The following is a 23,578-nucleotide window of genomic DNA, read 5'->3' on the forward strand; positions in this document are numbered from 1 at the left end:
TGAAGTTTGGATTTACCGATCAATAGACTGGATCTCTAGTATGATAGAGGGTTTGCATGCTACTCGACCGATCTACTCGGGAAATACTTTAGCGCACGAGCTACTCTACCCGTGTAACCCCCCCTTCCCCCCCCCCCACTCCCTTAGGTGCGAGAATCGTCAGCATAAGGGAGTAGATACGATGGGTTCTCGAGTTCGCCTTCTAACTTTGATTGCAATCGGGAAGTGGCCCGATCAGGCTCAAAGCGCCGGTGTACCACCGGTTGTCTGACCTGACCGATCAATTGATCGGACCTCTAACAGGGTAGAGGGTTTATATGTTGCTGACGTTGGGTTTAAAGTCGAGACATGGTCTCGAGCTGACTAGGCCGGTGGTGGCGAGGCCAACCTAACCGGTCTAAAGAAATGCCTACCTCGTAGGGTTTAAAGCTGAGATACGATATCAAACTAATTGGGCCGGTGATGGCAATGCCAACCTAACCGGACTTAAAGCGTCGGTGGTGGCAATGATGCCGACCGGACCGGACTTAGAGCGCCAGTGGTGGCAATGCCTACCTAACTGGTCTTTAAAACGCCGATGGTGGCGAGGCCAACCTAACCGGTCAAAAAGTGCTTAGCGTGTAGGGATTGAAGCCAAGACGTGATCTCGGCTAGCTGCGCTGGTGGTGGCAATGTCGACCTAACCGGACTTAAAACGTCGGTGGTGGCAATGCCAACCTAACCGGACTTAGCACACAACTAACTCATACACCCGGTATGAGCCGAGACATAAAGCTTTTTCAACACTAAGGTCGGTAGGTCAGGCTTGGGCCCTGATCGGTACTGAATCGGAATTTGAAGTTTACGCGACGTTGCGGTCGTCACCGTCTAGAAAGCCAAGAGAAGTTTAAGCGACTTTGCGGTCGTTTGGGCTATAAAGCCGAGTTAGTTTTAGCGACGTTGCAGTCGGTTGGGCAATAAAGCCGAATTAGTTTTAGCGACTTTGCGATCGTTTGGGCAACAATGCCGGAAAGTTTAATCGACATTGTAGTCGTTTGGGCAACAAGGCCAGAAAGTTTAAGCGACATTGTGGTCGTTTGGGCAACAAGGCCGGAAAGTTTAAGCGACATTGTGGCCATTTGGGCAACAAGGCCGGAAAGTTTAACGACATTGCGGTCGTTTGGGCAACAAGGCCGGAAAGATTAACGACATTGTGGTCGTTCGATAATAAAACCGGGGAAGTTTAAGCGACTTTGCGGTCGGATGTTGGTTCAATTCTAGACGGTTTGGGTGACTTGCGGTTGGGCTTTTGTCCTCGCGGGTCTGGAGACTAGAATTACCTACTTAGTAGGGCTTGGTGCCAGGACTTTTCCCGAGCTTAACAATGCCGGTGGTGGCGAAGCTGACCTGACTGGGCTCTAGGCGCCGGTGGTGGAAATACCAACCTAACCGGACTTAAAACATTTAATTGTGCTATTACAATTTTCTACGATACAAGGTATGACCTATACAATTTTTACAATCTAAAATTAGATTACAAATTTATAAATTCTAATGTTTGCGGCTTTGACTTCATTTTACTGCTCCAAATTGAATTTGTAATTCAAATGGAATGGACTCCAAGCCTGATTCAGCCAATAGGGCAAAAAGCCCAATTTAGTTTTTCCTTGTTTCTGCTGGATCAAACCTTAAAAATAATATGTACTCCTGGGGCCAATATAATCTGTCATGCATGATGTGGCGTTGATCCGTTGACCCTTATCCGAATCGTATGTCCCGACCCAAGTAGGAGCACAGAGCGTATGGGGAGCCTGAACCCAGGGTATATTCCCCATCACGAAGTCCCCCCAGTTCGTGCCCTGACGATGAGTTAGCGAGGAAGGGTTCAGGCTGGAAAACTGTTCATACGGTCCGTGACTGACGCCGGTTGCCTCGTTAAAAACCTTAAGCTAATAAAAAACCCAGTGGGAAAAAATTTTAGCTAAGGAGAAGAGCACAACGCTAAACGTAGTCTGGTGGACGAAAAAAGGGGTTTGCCCGACCTAGGGGTCGATTTTGCAACACGTTTCGAGGTCAAATCTTTACCGATCAAGCGGCCAAGAAGCTAGCTAAGATCGGGAGATCGGGTTAGCTACGATACGATCTAGAGGTCTACTTTACCGGTGTACCGACCGGGTTGCTGGGTAAGACTGGGAGGTCGGATTTATTTGCAATTTAGGGATCAAACTTTCTATGACTTAACACTAGGAGACCCGGTGGTCTAACGATAGCGAGATGCGCTCGGTTTGCGATTTGAAAGTCCTAGGCGGAGGGACACTTGGGAGTTCCATGCTTCCTTCCGATCCACCGCTTTACGGTAACACTTCCTGGCTGACCGAATATCGCCCCGAACAATGCCAACTCCCTCCAGGGTTGGATACTTCATGCACAGATGGGGCATGGAGATGATTCTCCCAATCGAAACAATTGCCGGTCGCCCTAGGATGGCGTTATGGACGCACTGCAGGTTAACGGCGATAAATTCAATCGCAGTTTTTACAACCTGGGGGTGACTGCCGATCTCTACCAGTAGTGCTATCTTTCCTTCAGGATGAATGGTGTCGCCAGTGAAACCGGACAGAGGGGTTCCGAACGGGGTAAGCTCCATCGGGTCAAGCATGAGTTCCTGAAAGACATCTATATACAAGACGTTCACACTGCTGCCCGTGTCAATCATGACCTGTGCACATCCGTTCCCATGATATCGATCGTGACCACCAACGCCTCAGCGTTACAATCCTCGCCCTCGGGCATGTCATTCGGGGTAAATGTGATCGGTTCCAGCTTCTGCCTTTTATCCCCGGTTTCCGACCCTATGAGTCCAACCGGGAGGCGCTCTCGGGACCCCCGAATATGACATGAATAACCTGCTTTCCTGATGGGGGGTGTGAATCGGGATCTCGATCGTGATCCTTATCCTTCTTGTTCTTATTCGATTTCTTGAAGGGGTTCTTCCAAAAAGATTTTTTTTTCTTTCTTTATGGTAAACTCGGTGAGTTTGCCTGATTGTAGCAAGTCCTATATCACCTGTCTTAGAGTGGTGCAATCCTCCGTTTCGTGTCCCTTACTACGATGATAGGCGCAATACTTTGTCTTATCACGACCCTCCCTCTGAGGCTCTGGGAGCTGGACCATATTGCACGATTGTACGAACCAGAGAACGTCAATCGCTGGTCTATTAAATGGCGTGAAGTCGGGTAACCTACCCCGACCTCTGCCGGATCTATCATTCTGCCGACCTTCTTCCTGACGGCCCTGCGACTTCCTGCTACCCCCAGCCTCCTGCTGTCGTTTAGCCAAGTTCGCTTCGCCGGCATTGGCATAATCGGTGACCCGACGAATGGCTTCGTCATAGGTGGTCGGTATGTGCAGGATGAATTCCTGGTATAGGGCTCCTGCTCGTAGATTGGAGTGGAGTACGTTTATCGCCGTACGGTCATCCAGCGGCTCGACTTCCCCAATCGCGGCCTTCCACTTGACTTAGAAGTCTGTCAAAGATTCGCCTTCCAACTGCTTAGCCTTCTCAAGGTACGTGAAGTGCTTTCGCACCTCCTTAGACGTCGCGAACTTGTGCACGAATTTCTTCGCCAATTCGGCAAAGCATGCGATCGATCCGGGTTCCAGTGTTTTAAACCAATCTGCCACCCTCCCGGTCAAGGTGGAATAGAAGGCCCGACACATTACTGCGTCGGTCACTCCCATCATCAGCATGTTACTGTAGTAGGAGTTGATGTGGGCTTCCGGGTCGCTTTTCCCGTCGTAACCCGTGTTTCCCGGGATACGCAAGTCGTGGGGGTACGACAGGCTCATAATGTCAGCCGTGAACGGATTGCGTAGTAGCGGTGCTTCGGTTTTAGCCGACCGGTGGTCGTGCTCTTGTTTCCACTTATTGAATTTTTCCCGGACTTGTCGTAGCAGTCCTTTAGCTTCGTTTTTCGGATCATCACGGTCGACGGCTCGTCTTGCCAGCCTTCTGGATCGGCAACTACTGGCCTCACCCGACCCCTCTCTTTGGCTGGTAAGTGGGGCATTTACATATTCCTCCACCTCCTGTCGGGCTTCGACCCGGTGGTGTACTGACGGTTGAAGGCGCACGAATGCGCTGGTTCTCGCAGGGACTTCCTCAACCCTCTGCTCGAGTGCACCCGCCGGTCCAAGCCTTGAACGGGTGGGTCGCCGCTCGGATTGGGCGCGACGAAGCTCAGGAGTCGCCGCCGGTGCTGATGCCTCTGACTGGTTGTGTTCGGGCGCATTCGGTACTGGCATCGGCACGTACGGTTGGTAGATGCCCGGTGCCGGGGGGTACTGATATTGAGCTCCGAAGAACCGTTGGGGGCTTTGCCAATACGGGAAGGTAGGATCAAGCATCCCAGCGGGGTACATCGGGTACTGGAATGACATCTGTCCTGCCATGGCCGGGAATGCCAGCCCCGGTTGAATGAAGTTGACAGGATCCGGAGTCGGTCCCCTTCCCGGTGGTGTATTGAGATCCACCCGTGGATTCATCTATGAGCGGAGGTCAGAAGTGCTCTCCTCAGCTTCCGCATCGTTGTGGAAATCCATGAATGGGAACATTTTAAGGGGTTGCCCGACTTAGGGGTCGGTTTGGCAACATGATTCGCTAGGTCGAATCTTTACCGATCGAGCGGCCATAAGCCAGCTAAGATCGGGAGATCGGGTTAACTGCGATCTAGAGGTCAACTTTACCAGTCTACCGACTGGGTTGCTGGGTACGACTGGAAGGTCAGATTTATTTATGATTTGGGGATCGAACTTTCTATGACTTAACACTAGGAGACTCGGTGGTCTAACGATAGCGGGATGGGCTCGGTTTATGAATTGAAAGTCCCAGGCGGAGGGACACTTGGAGACCCGATGGTCTAACGAAGACGAGACCGGGAATACGTGTATGAACAAGGAAGAAGAGATATAGAAAATATGCTTCTTTTATTCATGTGTTCTTCTATGCCTATAGAGAGAAGGAAGATTCCTAGCTAGAGAGAGTGTGTAGTGGAAGTGAAGGGGAGGCCCCTAACTTGGAGGGCTAAGGCCCTATTTATATGTCAAATCAAGTTGGGTTTGACCTTGACCCGAACCGTTTGACCCGATCCAAATAGGAGCGCGGAGCGTACGGGGAGCCTGAACCCGGGATAAATTTCCTATCAGTAGGTTTGGGTTGGACGGATTTTGCACCATCCTATGCAGTGATTTGTATCTTTTTGTGAAATTGTACTATATGTCTGTACGTTTTTTTGTTTGTTTTTTTTTTTTTTTTTTTTTTTTTTTTTGGGGGGGGGGGGGGGTGAAATTGTACTATATGCTTTATTTATGAAACAAGGGAAGGAATATGCAATTATATCAAGCGCATACAACTTTTGTAACATCATTATAGTGTTTCTGAAACAATAATTTATACAATAATTTATTTTAAACTCATATTCATTTATCAAATATAACTAATAGTTTATTTGAAACTAGTGTTTTACTCGCGCGATATACGAATTTTTTTTTTTTTTTTTTTTTGTTATTATGAATTTAAATTTTAAAAAAAAATTGTCAAGCATTTTGTGTTGTGCTCAGTTGGCACTTATGTGACTCTCCTTAAGGAAATATTACATATTACATCAAAATAGAGTCAATAGTACTAAAATAAATAAATATTTTTTAAAAAGAAAATATAATAATATAGTTAGACTTTCATATATTTGATCAAATATCTATTTTTATAACATACAAAATTAAAATTATAATTTTGTATTATTAATATAATCACTTATCATTTACATATTTAAACAATTTTATAGAGAAAATTACATAACTAAATTAATTTATTCCTAACTATATTTCTAACAATATGAATAATAACTTGAGGAAATTTCAATTTTGGTCATATGACTATAGGGGTCTTGTTAATTTCAGTCCTTGACTTTTAAAAGTGTCAATTTAGTATCTTAACTATGCAATTTTTGTCAATTTTGGTCACTCCGGTCAAATTGCCGGCCAAATGTCGCTAGAAAATTTTAATTGTTAAAATAATAAGGGTATTTTGATTATTTCATGTCTCTTTTCTTCTTCCCAGGCGAGTCCATCCCTTCCTCTCCCGTTTCCAGTGAATGCAATAAACTAAGATGATGGGGAAAGAAGGCTTGATGATATTAAAGATAGGGTTTAGAGGGAGAAAGAACGGCGGAAACAGGAGATAAAGAGATGGACTCGCCGGAGAAGAAGAAAAGAGGCGTGAAACGACCAAAATATCATCATTATTTTAACTATTAAAATATTCCGATGAAATTTGACCGGCAATTTGGCCGGAGTGACTAAAATTGACAAAAAATGCATAGTTAAGGTACTAAATTAACACTTTTGAAAATCATGGACTGAAATTAACAAGACCCATATAGTCATATGACCAAAATTGAAATTTCTTCTAATAACTTTCAATCATGACTTTCATAAACTTTTAAAAACTTTTATAAATTTTAAAAGTTTGGAGGTATTTAATTCAAACTTTGAGTTTTTTGCACTTTTGGTCCCACGAGTATAGTGGCACTATCAGAATTGATCCACGACTTTCAGACCTTGCAATTTTAGTCCACGACTATTGTTTTTTTGGCAAAAATGGTCCTTCCGGCCATTTTCCCGTCAAAATTCTACCGGAGTAAAATTTCTTCATTTTTAAGAGGGCTAAATAGTTATGAACTTTTGTAGACTTTTTAATTTTATGACTTTTGTAGACTTTTCCCTTCTACAATATAAATAGTTGAAATCCAACCATCAACCCCAAGATTTCAAAATTTTCTTTCTACCAACTTTGAATGTTTTCTCTTTCTATTTAAACTTTATAAACCTTATACCTAAATTCAATAAATTGTTTTTTCTTCATTATCCTATATACCAAATTTTTATCTCTCCTAAACTTCACAATCTTCTTCTAAAATTCGAAATAATATTATTTTTACTTCATTATTGCTTGTTTATTTTGATTTTTTTTTTCTACGAACTTTTTATCCATAACTTCTAAACTTTCCCTACGAACTTTTCTCCGTAACTTCTAAACTTTCTCTAATTCTCCCTAAATACATGTCAAAGCAAATTTTTCACCTATCATCGTCAAATTTTACTATATGTTTCATAATATTCATACAAATATTTATATATTTTGATTTATTCTTTTTATGTTTATATATATATATATATATATATATATATATATTATAACAACAAGTTACTACGAATAGCGAACTGTTATCCGTAACAACCATTTGGGTAAAGAACTACTCCGTATATAATAAGAAGAATTTTATAATATATTATAACATGTTTTGTAAGAAAATTATAAATGATAAGAATATAAATCATTGAAAGTTTATAAGGATGTATTCAATTTATAATTTCAATGATTTTTGTGACTTTTAAAAATAAAAAAGTTGGTAAAAGTTTATAAATGTATTTTATATAGACTTTTATAGAGTCTTCAAAAGTTTTAAAAAAGTTTTGAACGACTTTATGAAAGTCATTCAAAATTTATTAAAATTTATCATTTTAAAAGTCTTTAAAAGTCTACAAGAGTCATGATTGAATACACCCCCTAAGAATATAATATTATACTCAGAAATAAAATAAAATTGTAAATTTTAAATTTTGTATACGTAAACGTAAATTATGTAAAGAAAACAAACATAACCTCTACAAATAATGTAAAGAATATATTGAAACATGTTTTTATAGACAACGAGAAAATTCATAACTATTATTTAAGGATATGTATTGAATAAATTTTGATAAATTACAATAAAAAAAGTTTATACAACTGTTTTAAATAAAAAAATATTATAATAATTGAATTTGTAATTTTTTTTTATACTAGAATCATGTTTTACTCCTAAAAAGGAAAATGATATGAAAACTTCGAAGGAAACAAACACAAAAAATGCCCAATGAGCAATGGAGTAGATATTTGTTTGGTTTTTTTTTCTCAACAACCATGAGGGCAAATGAGAAAGGTACAGTTATCTAATCACATGGTACAACTCCATAGAGCACCTGCCTCTCATATTTGTAGTCACCGACAATGCCCTCCCATAAACTCCGATATCCCCATTATACCCTATAGACTAATAGACCTAGTTCCGATTCGGACTTCCCTCTTTCCCATTGCCTCCGCCTAATATTAACCACTTTCTCACCGACGATTCAACTTTTGTCCCTCACCGTCGTCTTCTTCCGCCATCCTCCGGCGAACGGAGTTGCTCCGCCGCTACGCCACTTCCAGTCTGTAAGTCTCTGTATCTGCTTTTTCTTCAACTGCCTGTAAATAGTGAATACTGTGCACATAAATGATATCCATATGCTTGTCTCAGTCTTTCTTTCTGAATTTGATTGGGACTTGGGAGAGTGTGAAAACGATTTTTATATTCTTGGACTGCTTCAAATTGAAGAAACATGGTTAACTAATTAATTTCAAATTCGTGGTAGAAATATGTTAATTTCGGTTCTTAGGGTTGAAACTAGTTAGCGTTTGAAATGCGGTGTTATTGTATCTTCATGAGCAGAAGAAGTAGGGAAGTTGGTGTCTCTTTTATTTCTCCAGTGGAAAAATTGATTTTTGTTTAGTTGTTTTGAAGTTATTTGCTCATTATAGTTGGTAAATCTTATGATTTTTTTAAAAAATTGTCTTTTTGTTTTGTTAATCCCTGCATTTTAGGTTACTTGGTTTGAAATTAGTCAGTTGTTTCAAATGCTGTGTTATTGACTGTTTTGTTGAGGTATGCTCAGGGTCTACTGCATAGTGTTGTCAATTTGTCTTAATTTGCATTTCATTCTGATCGTGTTCAATTTTGTGGTACTTTTTTGTTCCCCATTCGTAGAAATATGTTATATTTGCACATTATAGTTGCTAATAACTTGTGATTTTTTTAAAAAAAAGTTTCTCTGTGATTTTGTTTATCCCTTACATTTTAAGTTACTAGATTTGAATCTAGTTAGTTTTTGGAATGTAGTGTTGTTGAATTTTTTGAAGTCCACTTAGCTTCTACTGCTCTAGTGTTGCCAATCTGATTTAATTTGCATTCATTCTGGTCATCAAAATCTCTCTCTTTAGGTTTTCTTTAGTTTCAGTTATGCAGCCTGGAACTCCCTGGCCCAACAACCACTCAACATAAATAAAAAAGAAAAAATGATATATTATTAGTTCCTCGATATTTATTTTATTTTTAAAAATATATGTTAAAAATTCTAGTTTTAAAAAACCCTAATACCTAAAAGGCAGAGACATTACTTCTCTAGTTCTCCACTTCTCCTTCAAGCGGCGAGACACAGAGTGCTAGAGTAGGTGAGTAGCAGTCCACTGGACCGTGCACGGCAGCACTGGCAAATGATGCTTTCCGTTCTCCTCCACCCCAGTACACCTCCACCTCTCCTCTCTATTCTCTGCCATTAGATGCTTTCTCCCCCTGTTAAATTTTCCAGCAAACAATAGTGTCTCAGATTATTTGCATCTGCTTGTTTTGCTTTTAAATTCATTTTTGTAGATTTTTTCCCATTTTATAGGTCTAGCATCTTTTTGAATCTGGTATTGGGTTTGCGATTGTCTATATTTGTCAGAGCTGGGGTTCCTTTTTTTTTTTTTGTTGATTCACTAATGGGCATAAATAGCTTATTAGGCCACAATTACTCATTTGTTAATGTTCTTGAATTTTTGTGTACAATAGACAATAGATTTCATTGACATTTTCTTGTTTGACAAAGCATGCTTTAGAAAGATGATAGATTGTTTCCCAATCTTTTGTTTTTAAATGATTTTTTACCCGAGTCATGGGTGGGGGGTGTATGCAGTATGATCATGTTCAATTATGTTTCTTCCTCTACAACTATTTTTTATATTGGGCAATTTTGTAATTATCTTTGTAATTTCTTATCAGGATGATGTGTTGGATTGGGTAGGGGCATAGTTGAATTGACTCATATTCTATGTTGGATTTAGTCCAATAAAGAGAGAACTTTTCAGAGTATTTTTTCTTAATGACTTCACCTGAAGGACTAAGGACTTACAAGAAACAAGATGTAGATGATTTAGATGGAAAGACTGACATGTTCAGAGATGACGATGATGACTGGGAAGGGGACGCTAAACGAAAATACAGGTCAAGCAAGTCAAGGAGATCTGGCATTACTGAAGAATCTGAGGGCTTAGATAGCAGTGGAAGAAAGAGAAGTAATGTGGACAAAAGTGAGAGTCGCAAAAGATCAGGTGGTTCAGGCAGAGTTGATACTGATGAGGATGAATATGATGCAAGAAAGGAGTCTCGCTCTAAGTCAATGAGGAAGAAGCCTGAGGAGAATACACTGGAGAGGTTGAGTAATTGGTACCAAGATGGAGAAACTGAGACTAAGCATAACAACGGGGACAAATCTGGGGGTGGAGGTCATAGTCGAGCTGATGAAAGTGACAGAAGGACATCAATTTCCAAATTTTCTGATAATGATGGTTCCCAAAACAGAAATAAAGGCACAGATGAAAGAAGGGAGAACAGCAAAGGAAAGAATCATGGATCTTCTGAGCATGGGCGTAACTCAAGGAAAAGATGGGATGAATCAGATTCTGTTAAAAAAGCTGATGAAAGTGAGTATATAGAAAATTTTGATACTAGAAGTGGGAAAATGGTGGACCCCATAATTGAGGGTCACAGAAACTCAAATGAAGACAAAGATGTTAAATCACAGAACAGGGAGGAGAAAAGATCTGACTATGAAAGGGGCAAGAGAGGCAGATTTGAAGCTGTAGAAGAAGATAACAAAGGGCATGCTTCTGCTCGTGAAGAGGATGCTGCATGGATGAGGGATAGGCGGGAAACAGACAGTGTCAATAGGTCCAGGACACCTGAGAAGAGTGGGAAACATTATTATGATGGAGAAAATTTTGATATGGAATATGAAAGAAGCACTCCTTCGAGGAAGAAAGAACAGGAAAAAGATGGTTACAAGGATGATAGATCAAAAGGAAGAGATGATGGCTGGAGTGACAGAAGCAGGGACCGTGATGGTCCCAGAGATGGGTGGAAGAGAAGACAAGGCAACTTTGCTGACAAAGAAACAAAAGAAGGTGGTTCATCTTATGACCATGGAAGAGAGTGGGAGTTGAACAGAAGGGGTTGGATGGACAATGATAGGCCTCGTCCTGGGGGTTGGAAAGATGGGATTAGGACTGAAGCTGTAAAAACCTCCTCTAAATATGGAATTTCAAATGAGAACTATGATGTGATAGAGATCCAAACTCGATCTTTTGATTATGGCAGAGATGATGCTAAACCTACATTTGCGAGGAAAAGTGAAGTCGGGCAACATTCTGATACCAGGTTGCCTCAGGATGATGAAAAGTATGCAGTTTCAAGTGATGAAAGGGGGAGAAATGCCTATGGATCTGGGCAATCTAGTGAAGATTTTAAGGATACACCAGGTGATGGTGGTACTGCTTTAAATCTAAATTCAAGGAGAGATGACATTGAATCTCAAGGGGAGAGATCTAGAGGCCAATCTGGTGATTTGATGAATCAAGGATCTGGTGGCCAAACTTCAAGTGGAGGTTCACAACCTCATGGAAGTCAGGAGCCTTCTTCCTTCAATAGATCTGGTCCTCAAAGTGCTAGAGGAATTAGACTTGGTAGAATGGGACGAGGTAGGTCCACAGGGAGAGACAACCATCAAGTAGGTATTCAAATGCCAATGGTGGGGTCACCTTTTGGACCACTTGGAATGCCCCCACCTTTGAACTCTAACATGTCACCTGCTCCTGTTCCTCCTATTTCCCCTGGTGTCTTCATTCCACCATTTTCACCGCCTATTGTATGGCCTGGAGCTCGAGGAGTCGAGATGAATATGCTAGCGGTCCCACCTGGACCTTCAGGACTCCGGTTTCCCCCTAATATAGGAAACCCTCCAAATCCCGGGATGTATTTTAATCAACCAGGTCCTGGAAGAGGCGCACCTCCAAGTGTATCTAGCCCAAATTTTAACACTGGAATGCCAGCTGGTCGTGGACAAACAGCAGATAAAACCCCAGGAGGTTGGGTTCCTCCTAGAACTAATGCACCACCTGGCAAAGCTCCTTCCAGAGGAGAGCAGAATGATTACTCCCAAAATTTTGTAGACACTGGTATGCGGCCACAAAATTTCATCCGGGAACTGGAGTTAACTAGTGTTGTTGAGGACTATCCTAAATTGCGAGAGCTCATACAAAAGAAGGATGAAATTGTGGCCAAAGCTGCTTCTGCTCCTATGTATTACAAATGTGACTTGCATGAGCAGGAGCTTTCTCCAGAGTTCTTCGGTACAAAGTTTGATGTCATTCTTATAGACCCACCATGGGAGGAATATGTTCATCGAGCTCCTGGTGTCACTGATAATATGGAATACTGGAAATTTGAAGAAATAATGAATCTCAAAATTGAGGTATAACTTGACGTGGTCCTTGTACTCTGATCTGCTAATGATTTATTATAGTTTCTTTTCCATGTTCCTCGATAGGCTAGCTATGCTATGATTGCCAAACATTCATGTGCTTTGATCCATGAGCTTTGACCCTGTTAATTCTCTCTCTTACAACTGTTATAGTGGTTGAAGTGGTCCTTGTTATTCTTACAGGCAATTGCTGATACACCATCTTTTATTTTCCTTTGGGTTGGTGATGGTGTTGGGCTTGAGCAGGGTCGTCAATGTTTGAAGAAGGTACCTAATTAAGACTGAGGAAATGGATTTATGCCTTTATGGTTATGAGTTGCTGCCTCTTTCTACTTGCTTACGTTCTTTCGGTGGGGATGGGGGGTTGAGTCTCTTTCTGCTTTCCATTTAATTATCCCTCCCCTTTTGTTTATTTGTTCTCATTTATTCTTATCTGTTTCATGCAGTGGGGATTTCGCAGGTGTGAAGATATATGTTGGGTCAAAACAAATAAAAACACTGCCACTCCGGGATTACGCCATGATTCACATACTCTGTTTCAGCACTCGAAGGTTCAGATCTGTTCTGTATTTTCAGCTTGTTATTGATTGCGCATATTTGACTCCCATTTTGTTCTGCCACTAAATTTCATGTGCACTTACACATTTGTAATTTACTTATGTGAGCCAGTTTCTATTTTGATATAGGAGCACTGCTTGATGGGCATTAAGGGAACTGTTCGTCGCAGTACAGATGGCCATATAATTCATGCCAACATTGATACTGATGTAATTATTGCTGAGGAGCCTCCGTATGGTATGTACTCATTGACTTTGACGACCTTTAAACTAGAAATTCAAGTCTTGAATGTGAGCTACATTAATCTTGTTTAACATGATTTCTGGTTGTTTTTTCTTAAGATGAAAACATAGTTGCTACTTTTATTAAGCTGAATGTGAGAAAGTAAATACTACTCCGTATTATATTTTGTTCTATTCGCCTTTTGTTTTGTCAAAAGAGTAAGAAACAGAACAAAGAAGTAGCAGCAATGCAGCAGTAAGCAGGGGACTCGTATAATTTTTTAAAATCCTCTGCCAATTCTTAGGCAGCACTTGTCTAAGTTCATATTGTATTATATTGTTCCCTGCATTGAAATTTTCTAAAAGTACCTTGCCACTTGCATATATCATTTTGTTTTGTGCCTGTCCTCTCATGTGGAATCTACACAGAAGCTGTTCTCGTTTAAAACATTCTTTGCCAATTTAATGCAGGATCGACTGCAAAGCCTGAAGATATGTACCGAATAATTGAGCATTTTGCTCTTGGCCGGAGAAGGCTTGAGCTCTTTGGTGAAGACCATAACATTCGGACAGGCTGGTTAACTGTTGGTAAAGGGTTATCTTCATCGAATTTTAATGCTGAGGTATAGTGCAGCGAGTAACATTTTAATTAATTAGTTTTGATTAATTTAAGAATGTAGTATATATGGTGAGCTTGTGGCTTGACTGTCATAGACCTTTTAGTTCAACTAAAATCCGCCCAATACACGCAAAACATCTACCCCCGACCCAACATACACAAAGAAAATAGAAACCAAACAAAAAGATAATATGATCTTAACTAGCTTGGTTGGCGTGAGTGGCCATGCACTCTCATCCCTTAAGAGAGGTCGGGAGTTCGAACCCCCTCTCGTATGGAAAAACCAATCTGACGAGCACTTTGCTCCTTAATTGGGCCGGCCCGGTGCGAATGGAGATTAGTCTGAGTATGGTACGGGCTTAAAAGTGTCTCCTATAGTTAGGGCCTGTTCAGGACACCTCATGGCCTGACAAAAAAAAAAGAAAGATAATATGATCTTTTTTCATGATTATTGTATTTTCATTTAAACATTCAACCCAAAGAGTAAACAGTTCTGAGCAGAACTTCTTTAACACTATATATGCTAATCGCTGTGCTTCATAGTTTTATGTTCTCTGGGGTTTGCCAAGCTTGAATATTTTCGTGTGGAGGAATTTTAGTTCTTTCTTTGCTTTTCTCTATTATTCATCATGCTTATCACTTACTCATTGATCATTAATTCTGAGAATGGGATGTCAAAACTTTCAGGCTTATGTGCGGAATTTCGCTGATAAGGATGGGAAAGTTTGGCAGGGTGGAGGAGGAAGAAACCCACCACCCGACGCACCTCATCTTGTTGTGACAACCCCCGAAATAGAATCCCTTAGACCAAAGTCGCCTATGAAGAATCAACAGCAAATGCAGCAGCAGCAGTCGACTTCCATATCTCTGACAACAGCCACCTCCAGCAACAAGCGGCCGACTGGAAATTCTCCCCAAAATCACAATCCACAAAACGCGAACCAAGAAGCCTCTAGCTCTAACATATCGAACCAAGGTGGTCCCTGGGCGTCGCCTATGGAAGGTTTTAGAGGAAGGGAAGGTGGACAGATGACAGACGATAGGATTCTTGATATGTATGCATACAATGCATCTTTCGGACAGGTTAACCCCGAGTTCTTGGATTACGAACCTCATAGAGCAATGAATATGTAGCGAAATAACGCATCAGATGCCACCTTGTATTCTTCATTTTCCTTGTACACAAAAGACATAAACGGCAGGGGAATAGCTTCAAATTTTTGTCTTTCTTCACTAGTTTATTGAGTAGTGAAATCATCTCCTTTTATTGTCTGCCTTTGCTAAACCAACTTTTGAGTGTGCAGTTCTCTATATTCTGCAGATAGTCAAATCATACCAAAAGCCAAACCAAACACCAAATTGGTATAAGCTCTCTTTTATAAGTATAAGTTAATTTTAGTTTATTTGACCATTATTAGCTGTTTGATTTGGTTAAATAATAAATATAAGTATTTGATTGATTAATTTTTTGTAACAATTTATTGTTCTAAAACGCTAACAGGGCGTTTGGTTGGGAGTAAGGAATTAGGGTGGAAAGGAATTGCAATTCGATGGGAAAAGAATAAGGTAGGAATAAAGTAGGAATTCAAATTACATTGTTTGGTAGGGATGAATAGAATTATTGGGTAGGGAATGAAAGAAGTGATATAAAGACTAAAATGTCCTTGTGTAATAATAATAGTAGTAATAATTAATGGTACTTTTGTCATTTCATCCCTTTTTCCTTTTCCCACAACAACCGAATTGCAATTCATAGGGGGTGCCTATGAATTGCAATTCAGCAAAAGGAGGGAATTGTAATTCTGTGGAATTGCAATTCCCTCCAACCAAACGGCGTAATTGTGGCTTCCACTGGATTGCAATTCAACTATAATCAAATTACGCCCAACCAAACAGGCCATAAAATTCAAAAAGTTGTTTAAAATGGGTTTTTCAATCAATTTTTTGAGAAAGTCATTTTGTATGTAATCAACTTATTTGACCACTATTAGTTGTTTGATTTCGTTAAACAATAAAGATAAGTATTTGATAATTAATTTTTTGTAACAGCTGATTGTTCTAAAACGCTAAAATTTAAAAAATTGTTTAAAATAATTTTTTTCGATCTGTTTTTTGAGAAAGTCATTTTGTATGTAATCAACTAACAATTAACCCAATCAGCTATAGCTAACTGTTACTTACCAAATATCTCCATAATATTTATTGGTGTTACTTAGTACAACATGAACCAAACAACAAACACCAATTCGATTTTTGTATTTAGGTTGATACCTAAGTACAAATAACTTTGATTTATTGAAAAGTATGCATTTACTAAAAAATGTGTAATGAGTACAACATGTCTTTGTATTTTAGTCGGATGAAGAAATCAACAAGAAGACCAATATAATTCACAAAGAGCACATAGAGTTCAACTTGGAATTGGGTGAAGCTCAGTTAAATAAAATAAAAATTAGTAGGTTCCTCAATTTTTACAAGAGACTCAAACATAATATTATGATCAGGCTAAAGTGTAAGTAGTACTAAGAAAGTGAGTTGAATTTATCCTTGGATTGTTATGCTGTGCAACGTGTGCACCATAGGTCTAGATTCATAATTTTTATATTGTAGATTCATAATTTTTATACTGTAGATTCATAATTTAAATACAGTAGATTCATAATTTCTATACAGTAGATTCATAATTTCTAAACTGTATAGTTATCAAATTATGAACATATAGTTATGTGATTTGTGAATACATAGTTTAACAATTGGGAATATGAATATCAAAAATTATGAACATATAACTCTATAGTTATGAACATATATTTATAAAATTATGAATCTCCTGTATAAATTTTATGAATCTACAGTATAGAAATTATGAATCTAGACCCGTGTGCACCACGGTTGCACAACATAATTTGCCGGCTGCGACATTCCCTTGCTTTGGGCCACTAAAACCTAACCCAAAACACTATCATGGTGTTCAATACAATAACCATTGAATAGTTCATTATGTTCAATAGTATTAATAATATATTCATGAAAATGTTGAGACAAACCATTGGACATTTGCATTGTTTAAGTGATTCGGATGAGAAATGTTAAACCTATTTGTCAACTAAGTTTATAAATATTAATTGTATAAATTGTATAAATCGAAAAGCAAGGATAATATCAGAAAACATAATATATCCAACTCATTTCATCAATTGCACTATATAATATTCATGGTTATAATTTATATAATTGTATATCAATCCAAATATTCTTAAAATATTATAGCAAATCTATTTCGTGCAATGCGCGGGTGAAAATACTAGTAAAACATAATTACACATGACAATTTAATCAACAAAAACCTGATGATAACCTGCTAATAACGTTAATTGCAACATTTTCCCGAATTCGTAAATTAATTTGGAACTTTTTCGAGTTCAGTGGTCTAATTGTTATTTTTCAAATAGTTCGATAACCTATTTATACATTTTTCTCAAATATTAAACATAAATAAACGCGGATTAAGCTTTGGCCAGCCCATTAAAATCAAATATTAAACATAAATAATCAAATATTAAACATAAATAAACGCGGATTAAGCTTTGGCTAGCCCATTAAAATGATTTAAGCGAGAATGAATTCTCCTACTCAATACGACATTCCTTGCGGCCACTAAAATCTAACTCTAAATCTAGAAGGAATTCTCTTACTGGCTGCGACATTCCTTGCGGCCACTAAAACCTAACACAAAACACTTCCACTACTTTTTCTCGATGACGGCGGTGGGAGGCGGTCCGGCAACCGGCAAGTTTGTAGAGGTACATCCTTGAAACTCAATTCATTCGATCAGACGTTTCTTTGCTTCAATTCATTCATCAATGCCTGTTTATTTAAATTGTGAACCTTAAACTACAATTGTCGTACCGCGGTTTTTTCTTCATTAATAATAATAATAATAATAATAATAATAATAATAATAATAATAGATCGAGGATTTGACTTCGAATGGTATTTTCACACTTTTTGAATATGATCTCACAAATAATAATAATAATAATAATAATAATAATAATAATAATAATAATAATAATAATAATAGATTGGCGCAACCTAAGCTCTGATACCATCTTGTATCAGAGCCTAATCAATTTTATTTTCTATGCCAAAGATTTTACAACTTAAACTCTGATACCACTTTATATTAGAGCATAATCAAGTGAAAAACATTACCTTTATAGCTGTTGTCTAAATCCAGTCATGACCTACAAAAAAATTGAAGTCACCAAATTTTGTTAGAAATATTTCATTGATTTTTATTCAAATGAAATATTTGAAACTCTCGAGTGAGAAAAATTACCACTAAAACCTGTGTCTTTATCCAGTCATGGCCTACAAACAAATTAAATTAACAAAATTTAGATACAAATACTGAAATGATTTGAAATTTAAACAAAATTAGCTAATGATTTGAAGTTTGAAATGATCACCCACTTATGTCCTACAAAGAAATTCAATTAAACAAAATTAGCTAATAATACTAAATTGATTTTAATTTCAATAAACCCAGTAATTAAGTTTTTAATTAGCTAATAATACTAAATTGATTTTAATTTCAATAAACCCAGTAATTAAGTGGAAAAACTTAGCTTTTAAGTGTATGTCTTCATCCAATTGGGTCCTACAAAGAAATGAACTTCCAAAAATTGATCTTTAAATAGTGCAAAGTTCATTTGCAACAATAATTCAATATGTATTTACAAAAATTACCTTGGAATGTAGAGTCTTCATTTAGTGATGGCCTGCAAACAAATTAGAGAACACAAATTTAATTTGTAAAATACTTAACTGAGTTTAATTGTAAAACTTTTAATAATTCTGTCAAAAAAATTACCTTTGAAGCCTGTGTCTTAACCTGATCATGTCCTACAAACAAATTTACCTAAACAAATTGAGTTAAAAATACTTAACTCATGACAATTTCTAAAATTTCAATACTAAAGTGAAAATAAATTACCTTGGAAGCCTATGTCTTCCTTTACATAACTCTGACTGGAATCTCATTCAACATTCTTAGAGGTTATTTAACATTTTAAACAGACACTAAACTAAATACTAAACTATTACTTAGGCTTAGAACATAAATGTTGCAAAAAATTGTTTGCCAAAGAACTATTTTGACATGGTTATTCAAATCAATGCCCTGAATAAAGTATGGAGAGAAACATTAAAAAAAAAAGAAAAGAAATAATCCTTCATTCAAATAACAGTTTAGAATTTTAAAGAATAAATACATTTGGATTTGAAATCAAAACTATCCGTCCATTCATTAGGTACACAATGAATTCAAATTTTAGAATGCTTTTGGCATCTATTCATTAAATACTCATACAAAAAATACTACAAATGACAAAAAAAAAAAAAATTACATTCATTACTGAAAAAAAAAAAAAAAAAAAAGCTACCCCAACACAAAGCTTCTAACGACATTGATTTGTAGCACTGCCATTTAAGTAGACATGGGCATCAGATTAATTTTCATCACATGCCATTTTCTGGAAATAAAAAGTTAGTAATGGATACAAATTAAACTAAAGTATATATCATTAGCCTAATTATAAGAACAAAAACATGCATCTGAATTACTGGAATAAAAAACCCTAGATTGTAGATTAAGACAATTTTTAGTTAATTTCCTTTCTAAATTCATATACGAATTGCTCTTATTAATCTTCAAACTACACAAATTAATAACAAGAAAACTTTAAATTGCATGAATTACAAATAAAATTAACAACAGAGGTGTAGAAGACAAAGAGTCCAAATACATACCTTTGTAATCGAGATGGCAAGATAGAGAGCAGACGAGCTAAGATGTAGAAGCGAAAGAACAAGGATGAATGATGAAGACGATGAAAGGAATTGAGCGGAGAAGATTTGAGCATCAGATAGCCGTAGACAGATAGATAAACAATCTAAAATGTCTAGACGATTTGTTCTAGACTTTTTTAAAAAATCATTTTAATTGCTCCACGTGTAGGTGGATTATAATTATATATATATATATATATATATATATATATATATATATATATATAAATAAAATATTAATATATAAATACATATATTATTTTCTATGCATTTGGTCAATATTGTTCATATTTTGTGTAAATTTTGGCCTTCTAATATTTATTAATTTATATAAATAGTTAAAGCATTACTCATCATTTTACTTCTTACACATTATGTATTTCTTTGCTCAGAAAATGAAAAAACATTCAAACATAGTCAATGAAAAAACATTCAAACATAGTCAATTTATTCCCCTGAGCGTATGGACATCAGTAATTGCAGGTATATTTCACCCATTTGATATACAATTTAGGGATCCTTCGATTGAGCGTTTGAGTTTTCATCTAGCTATATTAGTTCCAACATTAGATATTGTTGACCATGTTAATGAATTTTAATTTCATTTATATATATTTTGTATTAATATGGAGGTAGATTATACAGCTATATATATATCCTAAATAGAAATTTGCTATTAATTAATCTTAATTATATGTATCATATTTTTAAATTTTATTAAAATATATAGAGAATAGTAGTACGTCGCACTTTAGTATAATTTGTGTTACGAAAATTTAAAACAAATTTATAATTCACCCTTGGGTTTAGCATTCTTTTGTATATAAAATTTTAAAAAAAAATTAATATTTGTTTAAATTATCTGTTAACTGTCTAAATTGAAAAATAATATGAATTAAATTCATATATTTTTATACTGTATTTAACATTATTGTATTAAATTTCTTGAATTAAATTAATATAATTTTTATACTATATTTAGCATTTTTTCTATATGGCACATGGATTTGTTTTTGAAAAAGTATATCTTTAATCATGGTCAAATACGTAGCACTTTCAAGAATAAATAATCTAAGAGGATTAAAAATTTTAATTTGTGAGGATAATGGATAATCCGTGAGTGCGACTAAAAATACCGTATACAAAAAGTTTTCAATAATGTTAATTGTTATTTAATAATTTGCTCTATAATTTTTTTTTTTATTTTGTTATTATTATGTCATATTGTTTAATTATGTTATTATTATTATTTTTGGCCGTGCATCGCACGGGTACAAATACTTGTAATAATAATAATAATAATAATAATAATAATAATAAAATAATAATAGATTTGCGCAACCTAAGCTCTGATACCATCTTGTATCAGAGCCTAATCAATTTTATTTTCTATTCCAAAGATTTTAAAACTTAAACTCTGATACCACTTTATATTAGAGCATAATAAATTCTATTTTCTATGCCCAAGATTCTGCAACCTAAGCTCCGCTCTGATACCATTTTGTATCAGAGCCTAATCAAGTCTTCCAGCTTCCATGGATAAGTACTCTGTAGTTTAAGGTTGAAACTAAAGAACGTACTATTTAAACAGGCATGATGATGATGCGTAAAAAAGCAAGAATGAATTGAAACAAAGCATCCAACATTATTAAACGTCTGATAGAAGGACAACCAGGACCACTTCTGCAATCTATTATTTGAATTTCCAGAATGTTGTACTTGTGTATGCTCTTCGTCCCCATCACTCTTGGATCCTCAATTGTTGGTACCAAACGTACCAATAATGTTGTCATTTTCAACTTAAGATTCCAATTTGAGCATAAATAAATGAATTTAAGGCCTAAGATGATCCCAATCCACAGTTCTCCTTCTCATCCTACCTTAATTTGAGGAGGAAAATTGCGAATTGGGATAGATCTTAAGGCTTAAATTCTTTTATTTATGCTCAAATAGGGATCCTAATTTGAAAAGCACAAAACTACCTTTAATAATTTCATATTTTGGCATGTCTTAAACGAAGGGATGACTAGCATGATGAATTTTGACACTAAAATAATAGTTGTGGATGAAAATTGGTACTAAAATAATAGTCGTGAATGAAAATTGGTAGGAATTAAACATGTAAACTAAAACTATCATTTTGTTAATACTCGTAAGACCAAAATTGATATTTACTCTTACGTTCAATGACCAAAAGTCAATTTGAATCTTATTCTTTAAAAATGTGTTTGAGTTACGAGTGAAACATGTCTTGTGACGGTAAAAGACGATGATGAGGTAATCAAAAAGTCAATAGATAGTTATCATAAGTTTTTTTGAAAGTAAGCCAAAAACACTTCATTAAAAACGTAATAAATCAGAAATACAACTAGGTGGGATCTGAAACCACACCTCCGAGCTAGCTAAAGAACCGGTCGCCCGAGCTAATTCGTGAGCTACACGATTCGCTGATCTCCTGACATGGGATACACACACAGTCCCTATGTCACTAGCAATCACTCGACATTGCTTCACAATAAGACCAACATAAGAAAAATCAACAGACTGAGAATTAAAAGCATTACAGAAATTTAAACAATCAGATTCTAGGATGATGTTATCCAGGTTTTGCTCCTTCAACCAAGTTAGCGCTTCTTTGGCCGCAAGAGCTTCGGCCACAAATGGATCACGCTCGGCGTCCAGCTGCCCTTTCTTTGCCGCAACGAAGCAACCAACATGGTCGCGTACAACCAGGCCGAAGCCAGCTCCATCCTCGAATATGGCTGCGTCTACATTGCACTTCAATGAACCCGTTGGTGGTGGTGTCCACTGCTCCCGGATCCTCGGTGTGACACCCCAAAAATCCACATTCAATCCATGGATTAATTGAGTAATTAATCCTATTTTAATTGAGGAATTAATTCCTAAAATCCTGATTTTTAATACTTAAGGACTAGTATTTGACTAGTCAACTTCAAAGTCATGTTGTACCTTGAGCTTTGAAGGGAGTTCCTGTAACACCCCAGATTTTCAAGACATTTAAAACTTATAATAAAGGTAGAATCTTATTAAATCCCAAGATATAAATACAAGCGTTCGGGGTGCTATGCCACACCTGGGCTAGAGAACCCAAGTGCACAGGCTAACTAACTAATATCCTCAAAGCGTAAATACGTAAACGTGGCACGCAGGCCAAAAGGGAAACTATCTACTTCTAAGTTCTAGCGCACTCCAGTGACTTAATCTTCTGTGCCTGAAAGCCAAATATATCTGTTCAGCGAGAGATGCTGGTAACCCACTCCAACGCGTTGAAATACAATACATATAGAGATATATATAGATATACGAAAACCATTTTGAGCATGAAGATATATCCTACGAACACTAGCTTTAAAACCAGGAATGACTTGACAGATAAGGCTAAACACAAGCACAGTTATAACGAGCATATGCAGTTCACAATAGATAAGGCAGATAAGGCAAAGCATAACAATGATCATAACCCAACATGAACAATCCCCAATATAAATCCCTTAGTCACATCCCCCAAGACACTCGTAATCACAACTCGTCCAGGTCACAACACATAACACACTTTGTTGGCGCCACAGGACCAATCGCATGCTCATACATGAGGGTCAGCGCATATAGCTCTGACACGGCCCCGCAGCACCCTGCCCCGTATCGCAACACGGAGGGGTCGATCGCAACCGACCGATGAACCGCAGCTCATCATAGTGTTTGATCGCAACCAAACAGTGGACCGCAGCCCAAGAGAATGTCATCTGACCGCAGCCAGGAAAAAGGACGAACCGCAGCTCGTATAGAAACGTTTGATCGCAACCAAACGGTGGACCGCAGCCCAAGAGAATGT

At 37.3% G+C, this 23,578-nt stretch overlaps 2 protein-coding genes and 1 long non-coding RNA gene across 4 annotated transcripts; 1 reads left to right on the forward strand and 2 right to left on the reverse strand.

Annotated features, from left to right (window-relative positions):
- Positions 1–2,239: 2,239 nt before the first annotated feature.
- Positions 2,240–2,695, reverse strand: LOC109179344. The gene has a single exon (XM_019328849.1). It carries the CDS (start codon positions 2,693–2,695, stop codon positions 2,240–2,242), a length of 456 nt encoding a protein of 151 aa, XP_019184394.1.
- A 5,407-nt stretch (positions 2,696–8,102) lies between these two features.
- On the forward strand, positions 8,103–15,153 carry LOC109179428 (methyltransferase-like protein 1). Its single transcript, XM_019328929.1, has 7 exons — positions 8,103–8,293; positions 9,939–12,465; positions 12,658–12,741; positions 12,921–13,025; positions 13,161–13,269; positions 13,725–13,876; positions 14,560–15,153. Exons 2-7 carry the CDS (start codon positions 10,039–10,041, stop codon positions 15,004–15,006), a joined length of 3,324 nt encoding a protein of 1,107 aa, XP_019184474.1. The 5' UTR covers positions 8,103–8,293; positions 9,939–10,038; the 3' UTR covers positions 15,007–15,153.
- A 3,285-nt stretch (positions 15,154–18,438) lies between these two features.
- Positions 18,439–19,004, reverse strand: LOC109179363. Of its 2 annotated transcripts, none has more exons than XR_002053881.1 (3): positions 18,872–19,004; positions 18,749–18,780; positions 18,439–18,656 (listed from the first exon to the last, which is right to left on the reverse strand). It is a non-coding gene; the product is annotated as an uncharacterized LOC109179363 (long non-coding RNA). The 2 variants fall into 2 exon arrangements; XR_002053882.1 differs by having other exon boundaries at positions 18,749–18,796.
- Positions 19,005–23,578: the final 4,574 nt, after the last annotated feature.

Source organism: Ipomoea nil, unplaced genomic scaffold (assembly GCF_001879475.1).
Source record: "Ipomoea nil cultivar Tokyo-kokei standard unplaced genomic scaffold, Asagao_1.1 scaffold0900, whole genome shotgun sequence".
In the NCBI taxonomy this organism is placed as follows: domain Eukaryota; kingdom Viridiplantae; phylum Streptophyta; class Magnoliopsida; order Solanales; family Convolvulaceae; genus Ipomoea; species Ipomoea nil.

Bases quoted from the DNA above. Each gene is read 5' to 3' on its own strand.
- LOC109179344 (XM_019328849.1), bottom strand. From the start codon at position 2,695: ATGATTGACACGGGCAGCAGTGTGAACGTCTTGTATATAGATGTCTTT.
- LOC109179428 (XM_019328929.1), top strand. From the start codon at position 10,039: ATGACTTCACCTGAAGGACTAAGGACTTACAAGAAACAAGATGTAGAT. The intron at 12,466-12,657 runs GTATAACTTGAC...TTATTCTTACAG, and splicing joins TAATGAATCTCAAAATTGAG to GCAATTGCTGATACACCATC. The intron at 13,270-13,724 runs GTATGTACTCAT...AATTTAATGCAG, and splicing joins TGCTGAGGAGCCTCCGTATG to GATCGACTGCAAAGCCTGAA.